We start from the raw sequence: 22,954 nt of genomic DNA, 5'->3' as shown, positions 1-22,954 counted from the left end.
AACATTTGCTCCATGATAATTGAAATCAAGAGCCCTGGAAGAGCCACCCATGTGGTACACACCTGTGATGCCAGTACTCTGTAAGGCTGAGGCAGGAGGACAGCAGTTCTAACCTGGCCTGGGCTACATAACGAGAGTCTTTAAAAAAAAAAAAAAGGAACCCTGGAGGGACTTTGGCTGTAAGCCCCTCTTTACCATGTGAAGGTTCAGGCTTGGATGAGAAACTTGCACATGGAATGACTTTAAGGAACTCTGTCACTGAGTGGTAAAGCTTGGCCACTTGGTGCTTTCTATCATCGATTTCTGCATTGACCCGTAAAAGCACATACCAAGTACTGCTGAGAGAAAGCAAGTAACTGGCTGATTAGAGAAAGGTCTAACACAGTAACAGTCCTGGTTACATGTCTGATGGTTGTGGGTGTGTGTAGCTGTCATCAGGTGCCCACTTCCGCAGGCACAGGGCCCTGGGTGTGGTCCCCAGCAGTGCACAGGTACACAATACCGAGATGCTGCTGTAGTCCTTGAGGGAGCTGGCCTGTCTTGAGTCTTACCTGGAAGACTGCGGTCCTTACGGTGCCTCGGGTTGGGAACTTGTGTTAAGGGGATCAGAGCCTCTGAAACTAAACCCCTTAGTCAGTCACCCTTCCTGGACACAGAACCCTCTCTATGAGGTCTCAAAAGCTACCAAAAGGAAAACACTAGCACATTTAAGGCGCACCTCTTAAAAGCAAGGGCCCAGGTGATGGCATACGCCTGTTATCCCAGCACTTGGAAGGCTGAGGCAGGAGGATCACTGTGAGTTTGAGGCTAGCCTGAATTACAGACGGAGACCCTGTCTCAAAATTAAAGAAAATAAACCACCAAAAGGCTTCTCTTAAGCTCTGAAGATGGAGTTACCTTCTTCCCTTCCTCCTTTTCAAACAAGATCTTTTGCCAAGAATACCACAGTCCACCGGCTCAGGTGGATGGCAGCACTCCTGAAGAAGAAAATATCGTAAAGGTGTGCAGTTCTGGGTGGCCTGTGGGAAATCACTGTAGAACATAGTTGGCGATGTTATGGTTCTGGGTTGGTGCTGTAAGTACAAAGAACAAGAACAAGGATCTAGAAGCTGTTTACCTAAAAGACCCTCAAGTTACAGCCAGCCTGACATCCAAACAACTTGGGTTACGACCAGAATTTTCGTTTTAACTTACGAACAAAGTCTTGACTTACGACCCAAATGCTGGCCACTTGTGCTCCCAGATGGTCTCAGATACAGATTTAACCCTTAAAAGAGTTCTGGAGGGAACATTACAGCATCCTTTCCTGTGTGGGGTTCACTGAGCAATCCTGGGCCAGTGTCTCTCTGTGGACACTGAGATCTGCCTGTACTCAGGAGAGACTTTGAAGGCTGTGTAGAGGAGCTTAAGCCGTCACTGACCAACTTGAGTTACAACCAGGCCATGAGAATGAATTGAGTTCATAAGTCAAGGGCCCACTGTACCTCATCCCAAATCTGAGGGCTAATTTCCTCTTCCTATAGAAAAAGATACTTTGGCTTGGCTTGATAACTGTACTGGGCAGAGACTGTAGGGAGGACTCCGGAGACTGCAGCCCACATCACCAGCTTTAGGTGCACGCTGGTAGAATACCTCCAAGGAAGAGCTCCATTAGTAACCTTGCTGGGATTTGGGTACAGGGGCATTCCCACACGGGCATATAATGCTGAGGTTTCTGGTGGAGGCCTACGGTGACATCGGAGGAAGGTTGCCGTTAGAGTGAGAACAGTCCCAGGAGTAGGCACAAGGGTGTTGTGCAAGCCAGCAGGATGAGCGAGGGCAGCCGCTCTTGAGGCCAGACAGTCGTAGATCTGACATGTGCATCTGTGACAGTTCTCTCTCCCTGGCTTTTGTGAGCGTATGCCACGGTGTGGGCTGTTTGTTTTTGGCAGGGACTGAGTCTTCTTTGGGACACAGCAGCTTGAGAACAGGCCACAGTCGGCATTAGGGACCACATTATAAGAACAAATAATGCCAGAGATAGTAAAAGTCCTTTTCCATAGCCTCAGCCACAAGTGGCCTGGCCTGAGCAGGAGGTCTAGGAGACAGCAGAGGACCTTCGGGGTCCAGGCTGAGTTCTCTGGGGACACTAAATAGCTGTTCTAGGGGTTGGTTGGTAATAAAAGTGGAAAAGTCATAAAAAATAATTTGGTAAAGTACAGGACCAGGGATTTAGCTCAGTGGTTCCACTGCCTCCCTCGCAAGTGCAAGGTCTGGAGTTCGATCCCCGGTACCAAAAATAATAATAATAATAATTTGGTAAAGTACAAAAAAGTAGAAGGAAGCACAAGTCCATTTTTCCACCTGAGACGTTGAAGAGAGGTAGTCGAAGGAAAGTTGTGGCTATTTGGCCAGGGTCCAAAATGCCCAGGCAGAGCAATGAGGAATCTAGCTGGTTTTACAGGACAATATGGGACAAGCCTCCCACTTAGCACTGGAGCAAGGCCATACTCAGTAGGAACTCCAGATCCAAAGACAGGGGTTCTAAGGAACCCACGTCAGCTAGTGGGGGCCAAGTTGCACATTAGACCCTACTTCCCAGCTTGGAAAGATCTACCCTCTTGCAGCCCTGGGATCCAGCTTGGTTGGCCACTTGATAGATTCAGAGTGATTGAGTGAGAGTGTGTGTGTGTGCGTGCGTGCGTGCGTGCGTGTGTGTGTGTGTATCTCAGCTGCAAAGTTTTCCTGTCTTCCCAGCTTGGCCTCAAAGGAAACCGGTGGGAATGAAGCAGTGAGAGCCTACTTGAGTGCCGGTTCTTTCACAGACCATAGGTCTTCCATAGAATCCTTCAGTAAAAACTAGACTGCCACTCTGCAGAGGCCTACCTGAGGTAAAGTGGTGCCTCGGTCCTCACTGTCATTGTATTTGGTCCCAGGAGGTGCAACGAGCACCAAAAATGACAAATATCAAACTGTTTTGGCTGGGAAGAGTAGTGAATTGCAGGACAATCAAAACCAACAAAGTCTAGCTTGCCTGTCAGTACCACGTGGTGAGCACTGGGACAAAACTTTCACATCAAAATGTGTTGCGTACCAACTTGATGAGTTTCAGAGTACCGAGATATGGTTCACTCAACAGGAAGGGAAGTGTACCAGCTCACACAATGGCCAGTTCGTGTTCCCAGTCCTTCCCCTAACAGTGATATTCTCTCAGGCCAATGAAGCTGAGTCAACTGTAAAGCAGAAGAGACTTGGGCTGGGGTCAGCTGGGTTGTATTCTAATGAGGCCTCTCTGTCTCATTTCAAGGACAAAATCTCTGGCTCACATGCCCAGGTCTAGGTGAAAATCAGCTTAAATCTCATAGGAGCTTAATAGTCTCATTTTTGTTTTCTGTTCTTTGAGAGCCTGTTCAGTTGATGACCTTTGTACTCTACCAGCTCAGCTGGACCTAAGTGTGTAGGTATCTCAGCGAGTCTTCCAGCCACCTCTGTCACTCACAGAGCAAATGCAAGGGACCCTAACCTACTGCTGGCATTGGGACATCATCCAACCTGAGGGCAGCCAGCACTGCCACCCCCTAGACAAGGAGTCCTGACCCACAGGAAGAGCAGTGAGCTCTGAGGAGAGTATGGCCTAGCTGGCTTTTCCTCACACACACAAAGGGCAGAGATCTTTCCTTGGCACGTACTCAGAATTTGCTGAATGCAGCAATTTCCATATAACTAAAAGTTGGTTCAGGTTCTCCAACTCTTGCCTCTGAAGATCTGTGCTTACTCATACTCCTATAGAGGTGTCACTAAACTATTCAGAGATGAGAGCCATGTGACCTGGTGCATGGCACACAGGCCTCAGACACCAGAAGGTGACATATCCTTCCAGACGTATGGGTTCAGAGCAGACTCTGGGGCTGAAGAAGTGGTAACACAAGTTACCTGCCATTTGGGGGGGACAAAGATCTCTTCTTAGATGGGACAATACACACTTTACTATAGACTGCAAATACCAGAGGATGGGCAGTAATCCCTGCCAGGTCCCACACAAGGGTAAGCAACCAGTCCAGATGAATCCTGGAAAGGTTCAGAGGAATTCTTTACTCTGATAATTTTACTCTGATGAGGTAAAGGTGGGCCACAGACACTAAGGGATATTTCAGAAAGCAATTTTCTGCATGTTGGATAACAAGAAAACATCACTGTTAACTGAGTGTAACTGAGCACATACTTGCTTTTCACAAATCCTGAGATATCTTTAACTAGAAAGATCCCCTCCTCATCAGTACGTAAAGGTTTGCTGCTAACTGGCCCTTCATTAAACTGGAATGGCCCAAGACTAGTCTCAGGCAAATGAGGTTGGAAGGCCAGATTTGAGTATCCTTTTTTCGGCTGATTTGCCTATAAGCAGAGAAAGAAGAGACTTCTGTGATCTCACTGTTTTCTTCCCAAATCTTGGGAAGAACTGTATATATAAGGCCAGAATCTCGCAGTTGAATGTGGTACGAGGTCTTGTGTTAAGCCTTGTTAAAGGGCTCTTTTGCCAGGTATAGTGGCACGCACCTGTAATCTCAGTGCACTCAGGGAGCTGGGGCAAAAGGAAGGCTGTGAGTTCAAGGCCAGGCTAGCCTCCACAGTGAGTTCAAAGCCAGCTTGAGCTACACAGTAAAATTGTCTCAAAAAAATTTTTTAAAGAAGGCTATTTTACCTACATCACAAGGAATGCTGCAACAGAAAATTTAGATTTCTTTGCTACTTTTCCAGAAATACGTGAAGAATGAAATTCTATAATGCTAACTGATTTTATAGGTGGGATAGTAAGAGTTGTAAAAGAAAGATGAGGAAAAGCTAGGCAGTTTAAACTGAGGAAACAATGGAGAAAGAACCTGTTAGAAAATGTAATCAGAGAACTTAGAGAATCTGTCTTCAAAAATAAATTGAAGGATGGGGCTGGGATGTAGCTCAGTGGTACAGCACTTGCCTAGCACACACAGGGCCCTGGGGTCAATCCCTAACACTGCAAAAATAGTCAGACTTGGGCCAGGGATTTAGCTCAGTGGTTCTGCCTCCTGCCTCGAAAGCACAAGGACCCAAGATCCCTGGTACCAAAAAAAAAAAAAAAAAAAAAAAGGCAAACTGAAGGAGATCGGGGAGGGATCATTCTACAATTCAGACTTTCTTTACGCAACAGAAAAGCTATGATTTTTTTGGAACTTAAACAGAGAATAAAATCCACGAGAAACCTATGGAAAATGTACTTTCAAGGTGATGAATCACACTGATGGTCTACATTCTGTAATTAGATTTTAAGGCCTCACAAATTTGCACAAATAATCTGACTGGAAAAAAAGCTAGGCTGATTTTGAGGAAAAGAGGCTAAGTGTCACTGAGCACTCCCGGGCCCTCTAACATTTGCTGTCTTAATCTCTGCCATGCTTTTCTGGGGCAGGAACTTCTACACCTCCATTTTCCCAGGCCAGAGGGAAGTAGCTTGTCCATGGAATCAGAGATCCTGACCATTCAGCCCACGCTAGGTCACCAGGGAGACCATAACTAAAGAGAGGTGGCCATGCAGGGAGGGCAGTCTGGCCTTCATCTCAAGCCATGAGTTGTCCCACTTCTACGGCCCCAGCCAGCTCTGCTTCATGTTTCCGGGATGTAGGGTTACATTTGCCACTACTGCCGGAACAGAGCATGCTCCCTGCCACCTGAGTGAATCCTGCTGGAACCGACCGGTAAACTCAAGCCCCCTCCTGCTATTTTAGCCCAAAGGTGTGTACTCAATGGTGAGGACAACATGAAAAGAACAGGAAGGAGGTAGAGAAACTAAAAAAAATGTTAATACCAAACTCTCAGAGCAAAACAGGATTGTGCTGCAAATTATTTCTTGAGAGGCCAAGCGCAAGGCATTTCCTAGAAGACCCCAGATGGCCTCCAAAAAGAGAGGGTATGGGTTCTACTCAGCAGCCTGTGACAAGTGGAGAATCTACAAATCAACTGACAAAGAACTTCCTATCAGTGGGTTTTACTTGTTTCTTTGGCTTTCGTCTGTGATGCTGGGAATGGAACTCAAGACCTAAGCATGCTATGAAAATTTGCTACCACTGAGTTACATCCCAGCCCTCACTGAACACAGCCAGATTGCTTCGCAAGCTACTTCTCTTCCCATGAGCTAGCTCATGATTACCTCAAGCCTATGATGAGATTCTTATTTTCTACAAAATGATAAATACATATGGTGTGAGATAAAGGAATAAATTTCAATGGGGCCAGGGATTTAGCTCAGTGGTTCCGCCACCTGCCTCACAAGCGCAAGGTCCTGAGTTCAATCCCTGGTACCAAAAAAAAAAAAAAATTTCAAGTAGAATTAAGGAAATAAAGGATTTGGTTTGCTTCAGTGGGGGGGGAAAGGCCAAGAAACAGAATCACACTTAAAGATATGTTGTTGAAAAGTGCAAACTATAAAATTTGTTACCTGCCGTTATTATATCAACATTTTTTAAAAGGAGTATTTTATTTTTGGTTTTGGTTTTTGGTTTTTTTGAGGCAGGGTCTTGCTATGTAATTCAGGCTGGCCTTGAACTCACTAAGTAGCACAGGCTGGCCTCAAACTCACAGCAATCCTCTTGTCTCTGCCTCCCGAATGCTGGGATTACAGGTGTGTGCCACCACACCTGGCTGAAAAAAGCATTTTAAACAAAGTTTGGCTTGCACAATGTTGATAAAATCGTCTCAGAAATGCATGATTATAAATACAAAAACATCCATGCATACTTTCACAGTGACAGCTACTCGAAGAATGAAGACTTTTAAAAAGCCAATCCAGACAGATTCCCACCGCATCCTTGTGTTGGTGATACCAGGGTTCTTAAGGAGCTGGTGTGGTCAGTTCATCCCAGCCTCCTTTCTAAACCTGCAGCCGATGATGAAAATGTGCGAAATCCTTAGCTTTGATGCTGGGGAGAAAGGAAAGAAAAAGTTAGGTAGCCATGAAGTCCAGTGAATCAAATTCATCTTCATAAAATTAAAATACAGCAGTGATGTTTTATGTTCAGTACTACCCAGATGGTAAGTCTACTCAGAAATTATTAATATTTCACTGTGTCCAGAAAATTCAGCAAAATACTGACCACACCATCCATTTGGAAGCCACAACCTAATGTTCTCGTCACTTACCTGATCTATAAATGCTCACAATTTAAAGCAAGAATGGGAATACTTAAAATGCAGCTTTTCCTGGTGTGCTCCGTAATAAAAGGCTCTAAAAGCAGAGCGCACAAACACTTATTGTTCTAAATTAACAGCAGTCTGATTCAGGTAGTAATTCACAACATTTCACATTGAGTCAGGGTATTTAGGAGATGTGAAGGTTCTGTATTTCTGGAGTTCACACTATTAAAAGCTGTAAAAGCATGTCTTCAAATAGTGGTGAACTGAAGCAGACAGATTCTTTCTGGGTACTCTCTAGCACCTTTGATAAATTTAACTTGGCTTTGGACCACCTTTTAAGCAGGGTGCGAAGAACCACTTTGGCTGTCACCTTGTATTCGAGTGGATTTCCTTAACATTTAGCAGTACGAATGAATCAACCTGAGAGTCTTTTTAGCAATCAGAGATTTCAAGGTATGACCTACTTCCTAGCAAACCAAGTCAGTCATTTTAAGAGAGGAAAAAACAAGCACAGCATGGTGGCACAGGCTGAGGCGTGAGGGTTGCAAGTTTGAGCCCAGCCTGGGCAACTTAGCAACCGAGACCCTGTTTCAAAATAAAAAAGGGCTGGGGATACAGCTCAGCCTGAAGGACCTAGGCTCAATCCCCAGTACTGCAAAAGAAAAAGAGACAGATGAAAATTCAAGTCTTCAGCAAAAGCAAAATATAAGCAGCCTTTCTCCTTCTGGGGGAATCCGGTTCACTTAAAGAACCATCTTCACTCCCAAGAGGAAAAGCCGTCTCTCACATGGCTCCCAGGCACTGGCCCACAGCAGCACAGCAGCTCTGACTGGTCCTGGCTGCAAGCACAGTCTTCCTCACAAGGCGCCGGCAGCGGTTTACCCACCTTGGGTACGGGACAAGAGTAGCCTGTGGAGTCGGAGATGGCTCGACTTCTGTTTCTAGAATATTAAAGCAAAAACACAAGCAGCTCCGTGGAGAATGTATTTATCTTGGGATGTAAGACCTCCTCTGATTGAAAGGGTCTGAAAGGCTGGTTTTTTCTACCTTAGAACACGGCTGCTTTCACCAAAGCGTCACCTCAGGGTGTGCCAAGACTGGGCACAAAAGAGAGCCTCTTGAGACGTGGGCATGCTTGTTTTCACTTTTCTTCACATTTCATCTACCATTTTTCCTCTCGGGATAAACATGTTCTCAGAAAAAAGGGACCCATTAGGCTGACAACTTTTTCACTGAGCCAATAATGACAGCTGCCCAGTCAATCACTCATCCCTCCTTGCTGGAGACCTTACCTTGGACATACTAACTCTGACCTCCCTAGCGATGACACCCCCGAGTCACCTGCTGCTCTTTATCGTTCATGACCAGGGTGCCAGGCAGCCCCATGGGCTGGGAGCAGAAGCCTCAGGTGGATGCTTAGAAATCAAAATTGTTTGCTCAATATATTCGTGCTTGAATCTCCCCCTTTCAAAAGAAAAAAATCATACCCTACAACTGTTTGACAGATCCCACCTGTCTAGCCAACCACGGTGGCAAATACCTGCAATCCCAGAACTCAGAGGCTGAGGCAGGAGGCCTGCAAGTTCAGCCCCAGCCTGGGCAACTTAGCAGAATCCTGTGTCGAGATAAAAAATAGAAGGGCTGGGAATGCAGCTCAGTGTGAAGGCACTGGGTTCAAGCCCCAGTACCACCAAAAGTAAGAAACAAAAAAATCCCACCTAACGAGGACCAGTGCTTTGGACAGGCCAGAGAGGTGCTCATCTCAAAGCTGCAGAACAGCCAGAAGTATTTTTAAAATCTTACTGAGAGGCCTTAGGTCTCCAGTCATCATCACTGTCTGGGCTCAGGATACCAGCAATGCCAGGGGATTCATTTCGCTTGCCAGTGAGCTTGAAAACCCAACTATACCCTAATTTTAGAGCTAAGGGATCAATTCTGGGCAGCATAACAACAGACATTTTCAAGCGCACAACGTGACATCAGGGGTTTGGATTTTGTTTTGTCTCTGTGCTGAAATTCCTGCCTAATGTTTGCCAGCTTCCTCTATTACACGCAGAAGCTGCTGTGAAGACCCCAAGGCCCCCTTTCCAGAGATTCTCAGAGTGGCCTTCGGTGGCGGGACAGCCATCGATGCCACGGAAGTCAGGACCTCACACAGGTGACCTGGCTCACGGAGAAGTTTCGGTCCTATTGGCAGTGCTGGGCTTGGAGAGCGCTAGGCGAGCACTGCACAACCGAACTCCACCCCAGGCCCAGAAGGCTGGCCAAACTCAATGCACCCTCTCAAGTATCTCACTTTTGAGGAGCAGCAGAATTTCGTTCACTGTCATCAAGTCTAAAATTAATCTTGGTTACTACAAAAATATTAGTTTTATTTGAAGGCAGTTGCGACACACATAACTCAAAAAAGCTGCAGAGTTCTGACCTCCACACTGGGCCCCTCCCGCTGCTGATCACTTACGCTTAGTGAGATGGCAGCGCTGCTCCCAGGGACATGAAGTTTGGGCTCGAGGACACTTTAGAAAAACTTCCCAGGGCAGGGGCCCTGTACATTTCTAAGGTGCAGGAACTCTACGATGTTGAACAGTTCCGACAGAGCCCTCCCAACATACACAGACTTCCTACTTGACAGTGCTCTGGACATGCCAAACCTCTTTGCTTTCCTCCCAAGATCTGAGGCCCAAATCTCATTAAGTGTTCTGGTCTCTGAACACTCTCATTAAGTGTTCAGATTAAAAACCCAAAGAATTTTTTTCATTGTTTTCTCTTTAAGAAAAACAAATCATCTGAAAGCAAATGGGGTGAAATTAAGATCGAGACTCAAATACTTTCTGGGCAGGTAAGGATTTGATTAGTTCCTTGAGTTAAGGGAACCTCTTGCCAGGTACAGTGGTGCACATCTGTAATCCAGCAATTGGGAGGCTGAGGCAGGAGGATCACCATGAGTTCAGGGCCAGCCTGAACTACATAGCAAGACTCTGTCTCAAAAAAACCAATCGATAAATGAACAAATAAAGGGACCTCTTTATGTGCCCTGCCTCCCAAAATAACTATAATGGGTTTAACAAGGGCTTACCTATGTTTCTGAAGATAGAACTAAAAAGGGGCCAGCAGCTCTTTATTGGTTTGGTCAACTTTTTTTGTTTTTTTGAGAAGGGTATCCCTATGTAGTTTTAGGCTGGTCTTGAACTATGTAGCCCAGGCTGGCCTAGAACTTGAGGCAATCCTCCTGCCTCAGTCTTCTGAGTACTGGGATGGTACTCACTTCAGCTCATATACTAAAACTGAGTGCTGGGGTGACAGGCATGCGCCACCGAGCCTGGCTGCTTTGGTCTGTTGTGTAAGAATTTTCTGAGTGTCTTCTCAAAGATATTCCTACACTGGGTTTTACAGAACTAGAATAAACTAAAACTAGAACTAAGGACTAAACGTCAGGCACCCTCAAGGTAACAGCATGCTTTGAAAGAGGACTGGGTAAGCACCAACGGGAGTTTAGGAAAAGAGAAAGCAATTCTCCCACCTAAGGAACTGGGACAAAAGTAACAGGGATGCCCCACCTCATCTGAGGTTCCTCCTGCTACATGGTAGAGCCCCAGCTCTGGGTCCAACACAAGAGGCTCAGCAAGTGCTCAAGTCCAGAGCCTCAGACTGGACCGATCTCTGCAGACAAGGGAACAGCGATGGGATCTGGACTCACTCCAGCCCCATTCCTGTCCACGAAGAGGGCCAAACAGGTGACACAGCCCTCACCTGCTGGGGTGGAGATGATGTACTTTGCCACCAGTAAGATTTTTTTAACAAGTGGGAAACTTTAGCACTTTAGCCAACATTTTCTTTAAAATAAACAAAAAACTTAAAATGGAGTATTCCTTGACAAAGTGAAGAGGTTGAGCTTAGGGATTTTTCATACTGAACTGTTACCTAGTTATCAAAAGGTATATACTAATCATGGGGAAATAAAAATAAAAGGGCTTAAACCTGTGGGGTAGTAAATAAAAGCATTTAAAAAACAATATACTCTAGCTGGGCATGGTGATGCACACCTGTGATCCCAGGACTTGGAAGGCTGAGGCAGGAGGATTGCCCTGAGTTCAAGGCCAGCTGAGGATACATAGTTCAAGGCCATCGTGAACTACACAGGGAGATTCTGTGCAAAAAAACGAAAACAATTGAATATAGGGTCATCAAACCAGGGACCATTAACTACACATTGGTTCATCAAATGCACTTGGAAATCCTGGTTACCTTTTTCATTAATTCACTTCTGGTGGTAAACTGTGGCAAGTCTTCCACTTCGATTCCATCCGCCATTTCCATTACCTTGTCCAGAAGGCCTTTATTGTAACTGCACAATGAAAAGTACTAAGGTAAAAACCAGAGCATTTACAGTCACTTTGAGTTAATAAGAAATTGCCAGTTTCTTGCCTGTAAACTCAACTCTAGAACTGAACTTTTTTTTTTTTTTAAGAGATGGAGTTTCACCATGGTTCCCAGGCTGGCAGGGAATTCAAATAATTCTCCTGCCTCAGCTTACCCAGCAGCTGGGGCTACCAATGTGTGCCACTGTACCAGGGTTTCCAGAGAGCTAATTAGATACTCCAGGGGAAAAAGATACATGCACGGATACAGCAGAAGGCTGGGAAATAGTTCTTCCCACTTGTGGGTACAGAAGTGGGAAAGAATGTCAACAGAGCAGATGTTTCAAGATGTACAAAAGGAAATCCTCTTCCATATATCTGGAAGTACTTATTCAGATATGGGACGAGGGCCAAAAATATTTTTCATTACTTTTTTAAGCATGTAGAATGTCAGTCTTATGAAAATAACGTTTGTTCATTTGCTCAATTTTGTTTTCTTTTGTTTTGAGCCACAACCCCAGGCTTTTTTCCATTTTCTGAGACAGAGTCTTTCTCCTTGCCCAGGCTGGACTTGAACTTGCAGTCCTTCTGCCTCAGCCTCCCAGAGTGCTGGGACTACAGGCATGGCCAGCTGCTCTGCTTAATTCTCTGACATGTGCCTAACCTTGAATCTCATTAACCAGGATTTCCCCAGGGTCACCTAGAAGCCAGAAAGAGGGGATGGCTATGTCTGGCACGACTTCCCTATATCCTGTCCCAATAAATGCCAGCACCTGAAGAAAAAAAACAAACAAGAGGCTTTGGGGCTTAGATCGTAGCTCTGTGGTAGAGTTCATGCTTAGCATGCACGAAGTCCTGGGTTCAGTTTCCAGCACTGAAGGAAAACAACAAAACATGGCTTGGAGGGGCCAGATACTAGTCAGGGTAGAGAAGTTAGGACCAAACCAGGCCGTCCTATTCCCATAACACAGCTTCAAGGAGCTCTAAAATAAAAGGATCTAAGGAAGCCATGAGATCCTGAAGGCAGGTCCTTGCCCTGCTGATGTAGTAGCCAGGATGCTGTGGACATCGGGACGGCGACAAAAGGCATCTGTTATTCTCATTAGAGGGAAAGCAGAGAAACAAAGCTGACTGCTGTCAGGACCCAGAAGGCTGGGGCGGGGGCGCAAGGGACACAGATTATGTCCCGCGATAGTGGTAAAAAAGTTCCACTCCAGGGGCCAGGGATTTAGCTCAGTAGCACCGAACCTGCCTCACAAGCACAAGGTCCTGAGTTCGATCCTTGGTACCAGGAGGAAAAAAAATCCCACTCCTGCTAGAGGTTGCATGTTATTTCCTCTCCTTCGGGGGTGTTCTTAGTTTCTGTCTCTGTTTCTGCCATACGGTTTAAAGGAGTTCATGGACTTAAAACGTACTCTGCAAAAGTGGTAGTTTGAGCTAGTAATAGTGATATAAATAGCATTAGCCATATAGCAGCTCGGGAGCCCAACCATGTATTGAGCTCTTCATGGTTTAATTACTGTAGTCATCACAACCAAAGCAGGACACTGAGGCTCAGCAGTTAAGCATCTTTCCAAGAGGCTGCAAGGCGGGAAAGAGCGGAGGTCACCCACGCGGCGGGAACTGGGCGGTGGGCGCAGGCTCGGTCTGGGACAGGGGTCTCGTCCGGGTGAGCCCTGGGAGGGCGGAGGGTCGGCAGGTAGGGGACAGGGTCAGCCGACCGGCAGGGGTCCGCACCTGCAGCCCAAGAAGAGGTGATTGGCCCAGACCATGGAGAGGGACAGCAGCTGGTCCAGGCGGCCGCCTCCGTCTGGCGGGTCGCGGTAGTCGGGCAGGTGGCGCAGGATGAATTCCATGCGAGCCTTCCATTGCTTCTCGCTTTCGGAGTAGGACCGGAACTGCTCGGCGAAGTCGGCCGCCTGTCGCACCCCGGAAATCAGCTCCTCCACCGCGGCAGCGGCCTCGCCACCCACCATGGCTCCCAGAGCCACCACCGCCCAGAACCGACCCCGCACGCCGTCCTCCCGACAAGCACCGCGCCAGCCCCTCGCGGCTAGAGAGGCCGCGGGGACGCGCGACTGCCCGGGAGGACCGGCCTAGAGCGCCCTCTCTGGGTGTGGCGGCTTGCTGGGCCTCTTCCTTCCAAGCTCTGCAACCAGCCGTGCGTGGCGCTTGGCGTTGGTCTCCGGAGGGCTGAAAGTGCGATTCAGGATCCACGCCGCAGGGAACCGGTGGAGAAACCGAGGCCCACAAGCACAGAGTTGGAGCGCTTCCCTCCCAGGGGGCAGCTGAATGCCAGCTGGAACTATGCTGTGTCCTTTTACCCTGAGGGTTTCCCAGGCGCCGCCCTACCCCGAGAGATTTAGGGAGCCTGGGCCTCGGAGGGACTGACACGGGTCTCCACACACCCCCCGCCCAGTTTGACCTGCTTTCCTGGAGTGAATGCTTGCCAGGCACTTTCCTAGGGACTGAGGATGCAATGAAAGCAAACCCAGAGCCCTGCTCTAATGAACTTTATCATCTTGTGGGGGAGGCAGCCATAAGTGACGTTATCAAAGAGAAACCCGAGTGCCACAAGCTGAATAAGCAAAGAGACCTTCCCCAGTCCTGGGGTCAAGGAGGGGATGCTAGAGAACCAGAGAATGAGCAGAGGTTCTCTTAGTAAAGAGGAGTAGACCATGGCAACAGAGTCACCTGGTGAGAGAAGTGCAAGACAGAATGGGAAAGGGAGCAACGAAGGGAATGGAGGAGATGAAGCTCCCGCCGTCAGCAAGGCCATCAGGCCCAGGCAGGGTTCCTGGTGCAGACCGGAAGAGTGGAACCACTGAAGGATTTTAACCACAGCAGCGACCTCTAAGTTTCCAGACTGCTTCCCAGAATGGATGTGTCCAGAGGAGATAAGCAGGTAGCTCTGAGGGTGTTTATTTAGCAGGTTTGACTCAGCCATCTGTTATAGGGTCATGTAAAGACCCACTGAGTGGCCAGAGATTTAGCTCAGTGGTTCTGCCGCCTGCCCCGCAAGCGCAAAGACCCGAGTTTGATCCCTGGTACCAGAAAAGAAAAAAAAAAAAACCCCACTGAGAAACAGAAACTCCCCTCAAAGTGGTGAATTCCCAATCTGTAGAAGCATTCCACTTCAGCAACTAGAAAATTCCCTGAGCCCCACCAGACTTGACAGATTATTGACTTAAAGGGCTTCTCCATCGTTCCCTATCAAATGTGAGACTGAGGTACTGAAGTGGGCCTCAGAGGGCTCCAGTGCAGGTCCTACATGGTCAGCAGGACTCTGGTGCAAGACCTGACCGTGTGCTGTCTGCTGTTTCTGCAGCTTCTGTTGGGGTGTCAGGACCCCAGCAGCCAGAAGGCCAATCCTGTATAGAAATACAGGGTCGTCTGAGGACCAGCCCTGGGCTCAGTGACAGCCGCTATGTTGACAGGAAGGCACACTCATCAGGCAGGGGAGTGTGGCAGGCTCTCTGACACCAAAGACAGACACAGCTTCTCCCAAAACTCTAGGTGCCCAAAGTGCAGGCCCATGTCCTGACGGGTGTTCTGATTTATATCTCCATGTCCCTCCAAAGCCTCGCGTGCTCATAGGTGGGGGTGTAGGGAGGTGATGGGGTCATGGACATGATAGTCATCAGTGGATTAGCCGGCTGATGAGTTTACAGCTAAATATGATGGGAAGTGAATCCTGGTTGGAGGAAGTGGTACTGGTGGTGTAGCCTGGAAGTGTCTGTCTCTTTCCCTCCTTCCTTAATGATTCTCTGGTTCCTGTCTGCCATGCCACAGACTGCTTCTCCTCTGCCATGCCCCTCTGCCATGCCACCCTGCCTTAGAGCCAGCTGACTACGGACTGAAACCTCTACAAACTGTGAACCAAAATAAACCTTTCCTCCTTAGAGTTGTAGGTGTCGGGTATTGTGTCTCAGCAATGAGAACTGAGACAACAGGCTTGTTAAAATGGCAGATTGTCCCAGCACTCAGGAGACCGAGGCAGGTGGATCATTCTGTGTTCGAAGCCAGCCTGGGCTACATAGGGAGTTCAAGTCCACCCTAAACTACATAGCAAGACTCTGTCTCAAAACAAACAAACAAAAAAGCAGATTCCCAGGCCCACTACTGGATGTTCAGTCAGGCTTCCAGTTCTACTTTCAGTTAACCAAACTTTTCAAAGCATTCAGTGTGCCAAGCACAATGGTGAGCACCTACCTGTATTCCCAGCTACTAGGCATACTGAGGTAGAAGGATCACTTGAGTCCAGGAATTTAAGCTATCCTGGGCATAGTAAGATTCCATCCCTTAAAAAAGGGAAAAAAGAGAGAGAGAGTTGGGGGGTGTAGCTCAGTGGTAAACCACTTGCCTACAATGCACTAGGCCCTGGATTCAATCACAGGCACCTCACAAAGAAAGAGAGAGAGAGGGCTGGGGATTTAACTCAGTGGTTCCGCCACCTGCCTTGCAAGTGCAAGGTCCCCAGTTTGATCCCGTTACCAAAAAAAAAAGAAAGAAAGAAAGAAAGAGAGAGAGAGAAAGAGAGAAAAGCACTTAACATTCTTGAGGATCCTCTTAGTCAATTTCTTGGTCACTTAATTGTACCAGCAGAGGTTGGCCCAGAAATAAGAACTCAGGGTTTGTAAACAGCAGCTACAACTATAGATGTAACCTTGCCTGTAGGACTTGAAAAAGCTAAGGGCCATGCAGATACCACTCTGACAGTGATGGGGCATCTGCATATAAGGTATGTACACACAAGCATCTTCTGGCTCACATTCAGCTATAAGAACACAAAAGTGCACAGATAGGTCTTTCCTATTTCTTTCTTTCTTTTTTTTTTTGGTACCAGGGATCAAACTCGGGACCTTACACTTGCGAGGCAGGCGGCGGAACCACTGAGCTAAATGCCCGGCCCTCTTTTTTTTTTTTTTTTGTACGGGGATTGAAACCAGACTCTTTGTACTGAGCTATTTCCCTAGTCCTTTTTTATTTTTATTTTTTATTTGAGACAGAGTCTCAATAAATTGCCCAGGGTGGGCTCAAATATTTGATCCTTCTGCCTCAACCTCCCAGAATGTTAGGATTATAGGTGTGTGCCACCACACCCAGATTATTTTTACAATGTGGAATTTTTAACATTATACAAGTGACAGAATTATACAGAACATTATTTATATTAATATTATACAAAATGTGATGCAGTTTTTAAACTCTTTATTAACACTTCACAGAACTCTGTGGCAAGTCCAATTACTGACCAGTTTATTGTTTCTAACTTGTTTTTATGATTCAGACTTTCTTAGAGTATACTTACTCCTAGAGACAAAATCAGTTTTCCCACTTCATCTTTTTCCTGTTTTCAACCATTTAAAAGTCCGAAAAGGGGCTGGGGATTTAGCACAGGGGTTTCACCACCTGCTGTGCAAGCACAAGGACCCGAGTTCGATCTCCAGTACCAAATAAATAAATAGTCCAAAAAGTATTTTTAGCTTGTAAGCTGGCACAGGCTACATGCCATTAGCCTGTGGATCATAGTTTGCCAAACTTGTGATAGCTTTGTGGTGAATATTAAAATCAAATGACATGAGCCCCTCAGATGTGTTCTTTCATAAAATTGTTCTGTTTTAGTCTATTGCTGTATAAAGTTTGACGTTTGTCAATTTCTAGAAAAACAAGCTGCTGTCATTTCAATTGCAATTACATCGAATTTGTACAGCACTCAAGGCAAAATGACTCTTCCCGTCCATTAACATGGTATGGTGTATCTCTCCATTTACTTACACCTTTGTATTGTTGTGCTATTTCTTTAAATCCAGAGAAGCATTAGGCTTATGTTCATATTTACAACTTTAATTTTTCTTCATTCCTTATCTATCTCTTACCTTTTATCTAGTTTCATTTTCCTTATACTTGAAGATTATAGAGTATATTCAGATTTCTTTTATTAGATGTCTTCAGGTGCCCAACTCTTTTCCCTTTGTCTGCTGGGAAATGTCTTTATTTTACCTTCGGTTTTAGTTGTATGGCTGCATAACAAATCACTCCACAATTCCGTGGTTTAAAGCAATCCACGTGGGGCCGGGGATTTAGCTCAGTGGTTTTGCAGCCTGCTGCGTAAGCGCAAGGACCCAAGTTCGATCCCTGGTACCAAAAAACAAAAGAAAACAAACAAACAAAAAAGCAATCCATGTGTACTGTCTCCCAGTTCCTGTGGATCGGTGTTAGGGAGTGGCTCACCTGCTTGTATGAGAGGCTTCGAGCTCTCTGTTGTCCAGCACTGTGGGCAGGTGTAGGTTGCCCAGGCCGGGGGCACCTCCAGGGTGGCCCACGGCCACGGCTGTGGGCAGCTGGTCATAGCTCCTCACTTCAGGCCTGCTCCACTGCCGAGTGTCCTCAGGGGCAGGGACTTCCTTCAGACAAAATGAATCACAAAGGAGCAAGGCAGTGCCACAATATCTTTTATGTCTTGGGTTACATGCCATCATTTTTGATTTACCCTGTTCATTACAAGCGAGTCACTAAATCTAGTATACATTTCAGAAAAGGGAAATTAGGCTCTATCTTTTTTTTTTTTTTTTTTTTTTTTTTTTTGTGGTACCAGGGATTGAACTTGGGTCCTTGAGCTTGCAGGGCAGGCAGCAGAACCACTGAGCTAAATCCCCTGCCCTGGGCTCTATCTTTTAAACAAACTATTAGAGTTGTGAATGTTCTTTTAACCATCACATCTTCCTCTCCTCCTCCTCTTTCTCCTTGTCCAAGATTATCTTCTAGAATACCCTCACAGTTCTTTTTATTGGAAACCTTAACCTAATTCTAGAAGAGAGTCTAGAATATTTCCACTACTTCTTCTCCTCTTGCTTCTCCTTCTCCTCTTTTTTTTCAGTATTAGGGTTTGAACCCAGGGCTTTCACGCTGAGGTATATCCCCAGTCCCATCTGTTTATTTTTTTATTTTTTGGTACCGGGGATCGAACTCAGGACCTTGAGCTTATAAGGCAGGCGGGGGCACCACTGAGCTAAATCCCCAGTCTCCCAGTCCCCTTTATTTTTAGTGACTCCTTAAATCACTAAATTGCCCAGGCTGGGCTCAAATTTTGGTTACTTTTGCCTCAGCCTCCCATGATACTGGGATTATAAACGGTGCTGGGATTACAAGCATACACCATCATGCCCAGCCAATTTAAATTTTTTTTTAACCTTTTAATGTATTTACTGGGGGCTTTGGGGGGGGAATTGTTTTTGTTTTTGTTTTTTGAGACAGGGTCTCACTATGTAGCCCAGGCTGGCCTCAAACTCACAGCAATCCTGCCTTAGCCCACTAAATGCTGGAATTATAGTCAGCCAATTCTTTTATTGTTGTTTAGTTCCAGTGTCTGTATTGAATTGATTAATACATCTAACATGTCCTAAATATTTATGTCTATAATATTTTCCCATTAATTTTGGGGTTTTGGCTAAAATACATTTTTTTCCATGTTGGAGAAGTATCTGTTGATTTATTGAATGATTTTGTTTTGTTCTGTGGTAATAAAGATCAAACATAGGTGTGACCTTTAATTGGTGTTTCAGCTGGAAGGTGGAACATGATTAAAAAAAGGAAACTAGTAAGTGAAGCAGCGACGAGAAAGGCTAGGAATCTCCCGGGTTACTATCTGCACAGCTTGAGGAGCGCGAAGCGGTCCTCTCAGTCACAACTGCAGGTACCCCACGCTATCTTTCTGCTCTAGGACCAAAAAGTCTTTTGTTTGGGGGTGGACCGTGCCTTTTGCTCATGCACAGACTGTGGGCCTGATGACTGCAAGAGAGAAGTTAATCTTGTGTTTGGAAACTGTGTCTTGGAAATAGTGTGTCAGGTGGCCCTTTCTTTAGGTCCAAAAGCTGTTGTCCCCTTTCTTTGCACATGTCTGGGCAAGGTTAGCACTTTTTTTTGTTTTTAACGGTAGCAGTTTTATTAAAGGTGGCAAAAGAAACAGGCTCTGCAGACCGAGTTTGTGCCAAGCAAAAGTAGGAAAAGAAGTACACCCTACAGGGTGGGGCACCATGCAAGGGAACACAGTGGCAAGATCAACTGTGAGAAGAAAGAGTATCCATTAGAAATTCTAGGAGAGAAAAACTGAAGTGGTGATATTGGTGATATTGTGAGCACTGGCTGATGAAGTGAACTGTGACTCTGAAATCTAACAGTCCACAAGGAACTGAATCCTGATGAAAATCATGTTTCCCGGCCTCCCAATACCACTACCTTGTGGTCCAAGCCTTTAATTGCAATGAAGCAGAAAAGGTGAGCCGGTCCCAGCACCTGGAAGGAAGCTCCTGAGCCGCCATCCCACACTCCTAGGGCAGAGAAGGTGAGCCCCGTGGGCCCCAGAAGCAAACCCCCCCGCCCCCGCCCCTGGAAATGAGAAGACATGTAAACAAGCCTCAAAAACAGACTTCTGGATCACCTACAGCAACCCCAAAGGGAAATGAGATGGAACAATCTGATACTCAAACACCTGGACTCTCTGAACTGGCAACAAAAGAGTATCTGGGAAAAAGGAAATCAGAAATAATTACTCAGATAACAGCAAAGATTTTGCTCATGGTGCAAGACATGATTAATAAATCTAGAGAGGACACAGATTTAAAAAATAGAGGATCTGAGGAACACAATGGAATCCCAATTTAGGAAACAAATGGAATCCATAAAACAGCCAAACAGATTTCCAGGAGATTAAAAACTCCATCAAAAGTCTACGCAGCAGAATGAACCAATGTGAGGATAGAATTTCAGATATAGAAGATAAGATTGCAATTAGTGAGGAGGAAAAGAAAAATTGCTTTAAAATTGTAAGGGAACATGAGAAATCAATCCAGCAGCTGCTAGACGATGCAAAGAAGAATAACATAAGACTGATTGGAGTCAATGAAGAAACAGGAGAGAGTGCAGGTGACATAAAAAACTGTTCACAGAAGTGATGGCAGAAAACTTCCCAAGGAGGGTAAAAGAACTTGACATACACATAAGTGAGGCATATAGGACTCCAGCTAGCCTTGATCAAAAAAAGTCTACACATAGGCATATAATAGTGAGGATTCCAGAAATCCAACAGAAGAACAAAATTCTACAAGCAGTGAGAGAAAAGAAACAAATCACATACAAAGGAAATCCCATCAGAATCACAGCAGACTTCTCAATGCAAACCCTCAAGGTAAGAAGAGCTTGGAGTGACATATTTCAAGCCCTAAAGGAAAACAGCCTCCAACCCAGATTGATGTACCCTGCAAAACTATCTTTCAAAATTGATGGAGAAATAAGATACTTTCATGATAAAGAGCACCTCAGGAACTTCATGAATACCAAACCGCCACCCCCCAAAATTTTAGACCATACCCTAGGAAAAGACAATGAGGATCACAACCCCAGGAAACCTAGCAGAGTGAATCCATTGGGCCTGACAAATTAAACACAAAAGGGGAGAATCCAACAAAAAGAAAAGGTCATGACAAGGCTTTTAAAACTTTTAACTTCATCTCCCTAATGAGTGTATAATTCAATCTTGTTATTGTACTGATTAGTATTTTTCTGATTCTAGAGTGGCACACCTTTCCTTGTGCTATACTGGCTATTTATCATCTTCTTATGTCTACTTTTTAATTGGGTTGTCTATTAATGAGCTGTAAGAGTTCTTTATATTCTGGTCATAGGTTATATGCATTGGAAATATGGTCTGTTAAAGGACTACTTTTCATTTTAATGATGTCTAATGATGTCATTTAAAGTTCTAAATTTTGATGGAATCTCATTTATCAATTTTTTTCGTTTATACATCATGTCTTTTGTATCCTAGGTAGTTCTTGCCTACCCTGAATTCATAAATATTTTCCCTTATAATTTCTTCTTAAAGTTTTATACTTTTAGGCTTTCATATTTAGGTTCATAGATCCTTTCAAGTTATTTTCATGTATGGAAATAAAGGGTTGAGGTTAATTTTTTTATATACGGATACCAGGTGTTCTAGTGTCGTTTGCTGAAAACACTATCTCTTCCTCGGCTCTTGAATTGAGTTTATAGTCTATAAAATGCTAATGTTAAATAACCTTTCAAAACTCAGTGGACCATCTATGTGTGGTTCTATTTCTAGATTCTCTGTTTTATTCAAATGATCTGTATGTCTTTCCTTACACCAGCACTGCCTTGATTACTGTAGCTTTAGAGGAAGTCTTAAAATTAGGTACTAAACGTCTTCCAACACTGTTTTTTTTTTTAACTTTTCTAGGTCCTTTGTATTCCTACATAAGTTTTAAATTTCAATATCCAAATCTTCATTTATAGCAACTATACATAGACCTGAATTTTTATATATACCTTGTATTTTGTAATCCTGCTAAATTCAAGTACAAGTTCTAGGACCTCCTAGAGATTTCTTAGTATTTTCTCTGTAGATGATCATTTCATCTACATATAAAGATTTCGCTTCTACCTTGCCAATCCTATCCTAATTGTGTCATTTTATTGCCAGACTATTTTGGTGGGGCCTAGGTTTCAAAGTTTAATGAACAGATAAAGAGTAAGGATATCTGCCCTTGTTCCCCACCTTAAGGAGAAAGCATTGTATCCTCTCCATTCATATAAGGTGTTCTCACTGGAAGTATGGAGTACATGTCTTTAATCTGTTGAGAAGGTTCTGTTCTACTTCTAGTCTCCTGATAGCTTTTACCATGAACAGCTGTAGAATTTGGTCCAATACTTTCTCTCCAACTAGTGACAGGATCATATGGCTCTTTCCTTTCCTCTGTTAAAATGATGACTTTTGGGGGTGGATCTTCCAATGCTGAACCAACACTGCCATTGCTATAACAAAACCACTTTCTGCATACTGCCAGATCTGACTTCCAATTGTTTGTTTTGTTAAACAAATTTCTATCTATGTTCATACTTTTTTCTTCTATTATCTTTATCCAGTTTTAGGATTAGCACAATGTTGAGTTCCTAAAATGAGCGGAGAAGTGTTCCTTCTTTTTTCTGCTTTAATTGTTTGATATAATTTATCAGTTAAAATGTATATGAGCCTGCTGTTGTCATATAGGTAGGTTTTCAAGCTAGGAATATACTTTCTTTAACAAGTGCTATTCAAATTTTGTATTTCCTCCAGAGTCAGTTTCATTAATTTGTCTTCCAAGGTACTTCTTAGAAGTTGTCAAATTTATTTCAAAAAATATTTTTATAATATGCTTTCTATATCCTTTTAAATTCCGTAAAATCTATGGTAATGTCTCCTAGATCTTGATATTGTAATTTTAAAAATGTATAATTGATATTGTGTAACAGGAAGAAAAGGTCTAAAGGAGCAGGGGAAGTGGGAGGGGTAGGGGAAAGGAGCAAAGGAAAAAGAAAAAATATGAGAAAAGGAAAAAAATGGAAACAAAGTCTTTGCAAATAGGGAAGGGTAGAGGGGGTGAAGGGAGGGCTAGGGAATG

General features: G+C 44.8%; 1 protein-coding gene and 1 long non-coding RNA gene across 6 annotated transcripts in view; one reads left to right on the top strand and one right to left on the bottom strand.

The window, feature by feature from the left end:
• Positions 1-4,045: 4,045 nt before the first annotated feature.
• Xtbd1 (XRN2 binding domain containing 1) lies at positions 4,046-13,550 on the bottom strand. Of its 4 annotated transcripts, XR_002388151.2 has the most exons (5): positions 13,236-13,550; positions 11,386-11,485; positions 11,184-11,287; positions 8,027-8,081; positions 4,046-6,926 (listed from the first exon to the last, which is right to left on the bottom strand). XR_002388151.2 is itself a non-coding variant. In XM_004836572.3 (4 exons), exons 1-4 carry the CDS (start codon positions 13,472-13,474, stop codon positions 6,856-6,858), a joined length of 465 nt encoding a protein of 154 aa, XP_004836629.1. In that variant the 5' UTR covers positions 13,475-13,550; the 3' UTR covers positions 4,046-6,855. The 4 variants fall into 4 exon arrangements, 2 of the variants coding, with proteins under 2 accessions (XP_004836629.1, XP_004836631.1); XR_002388152.2 differs by lacking the exon at positions 8,027-8,081; XM_004836572.3 differs by lacking the exon at positions 11,184-11,287.
• A 7-nt stretch (positions 13,551-13,557) lies between these two features.
• LOC106010630 (uncharacterized) overlaps positions 13,558-22,954 on the top strand; it is a 29,583-nt gene continuing 20,186 nt past the window's right edge. The window contains exon 1 of one of the 2 annotated variants that reach the window (XR_015444848.1): positions 13,558-14,403. This is a non-coding gene — a long non-coding RNA (uncharacterized LOC106010630). The remainder of the gene's footprint in view (positions 14,404-22,954) is intronic. The other variant, XR_015444849.1, reaches the window with a different exon arrangement.

The sequence above is a fragment of the Heterocephalus glaber genome, unplaced genomic scaffold, assembly GCF_053883595.1.
Source record: "Heterocephalus glaber isolate CG9 unplaced genomic scaffold, H.glaber_assembly_v1.0 deba00001606, whole genome shotgun sequence".
Classification (NCBI taxonomy): Eukaryota; Metazoa; Chordata; class Mammalia; order Rodentia; family Bathyergidae; genus Heterocephalus; species Heterocephalus glaber.
The sequence above is the reverse complement of the archived record's forward strand: the minus strand, read 5'-3'. Positions and strand labels throughout refer to the sequence as shown.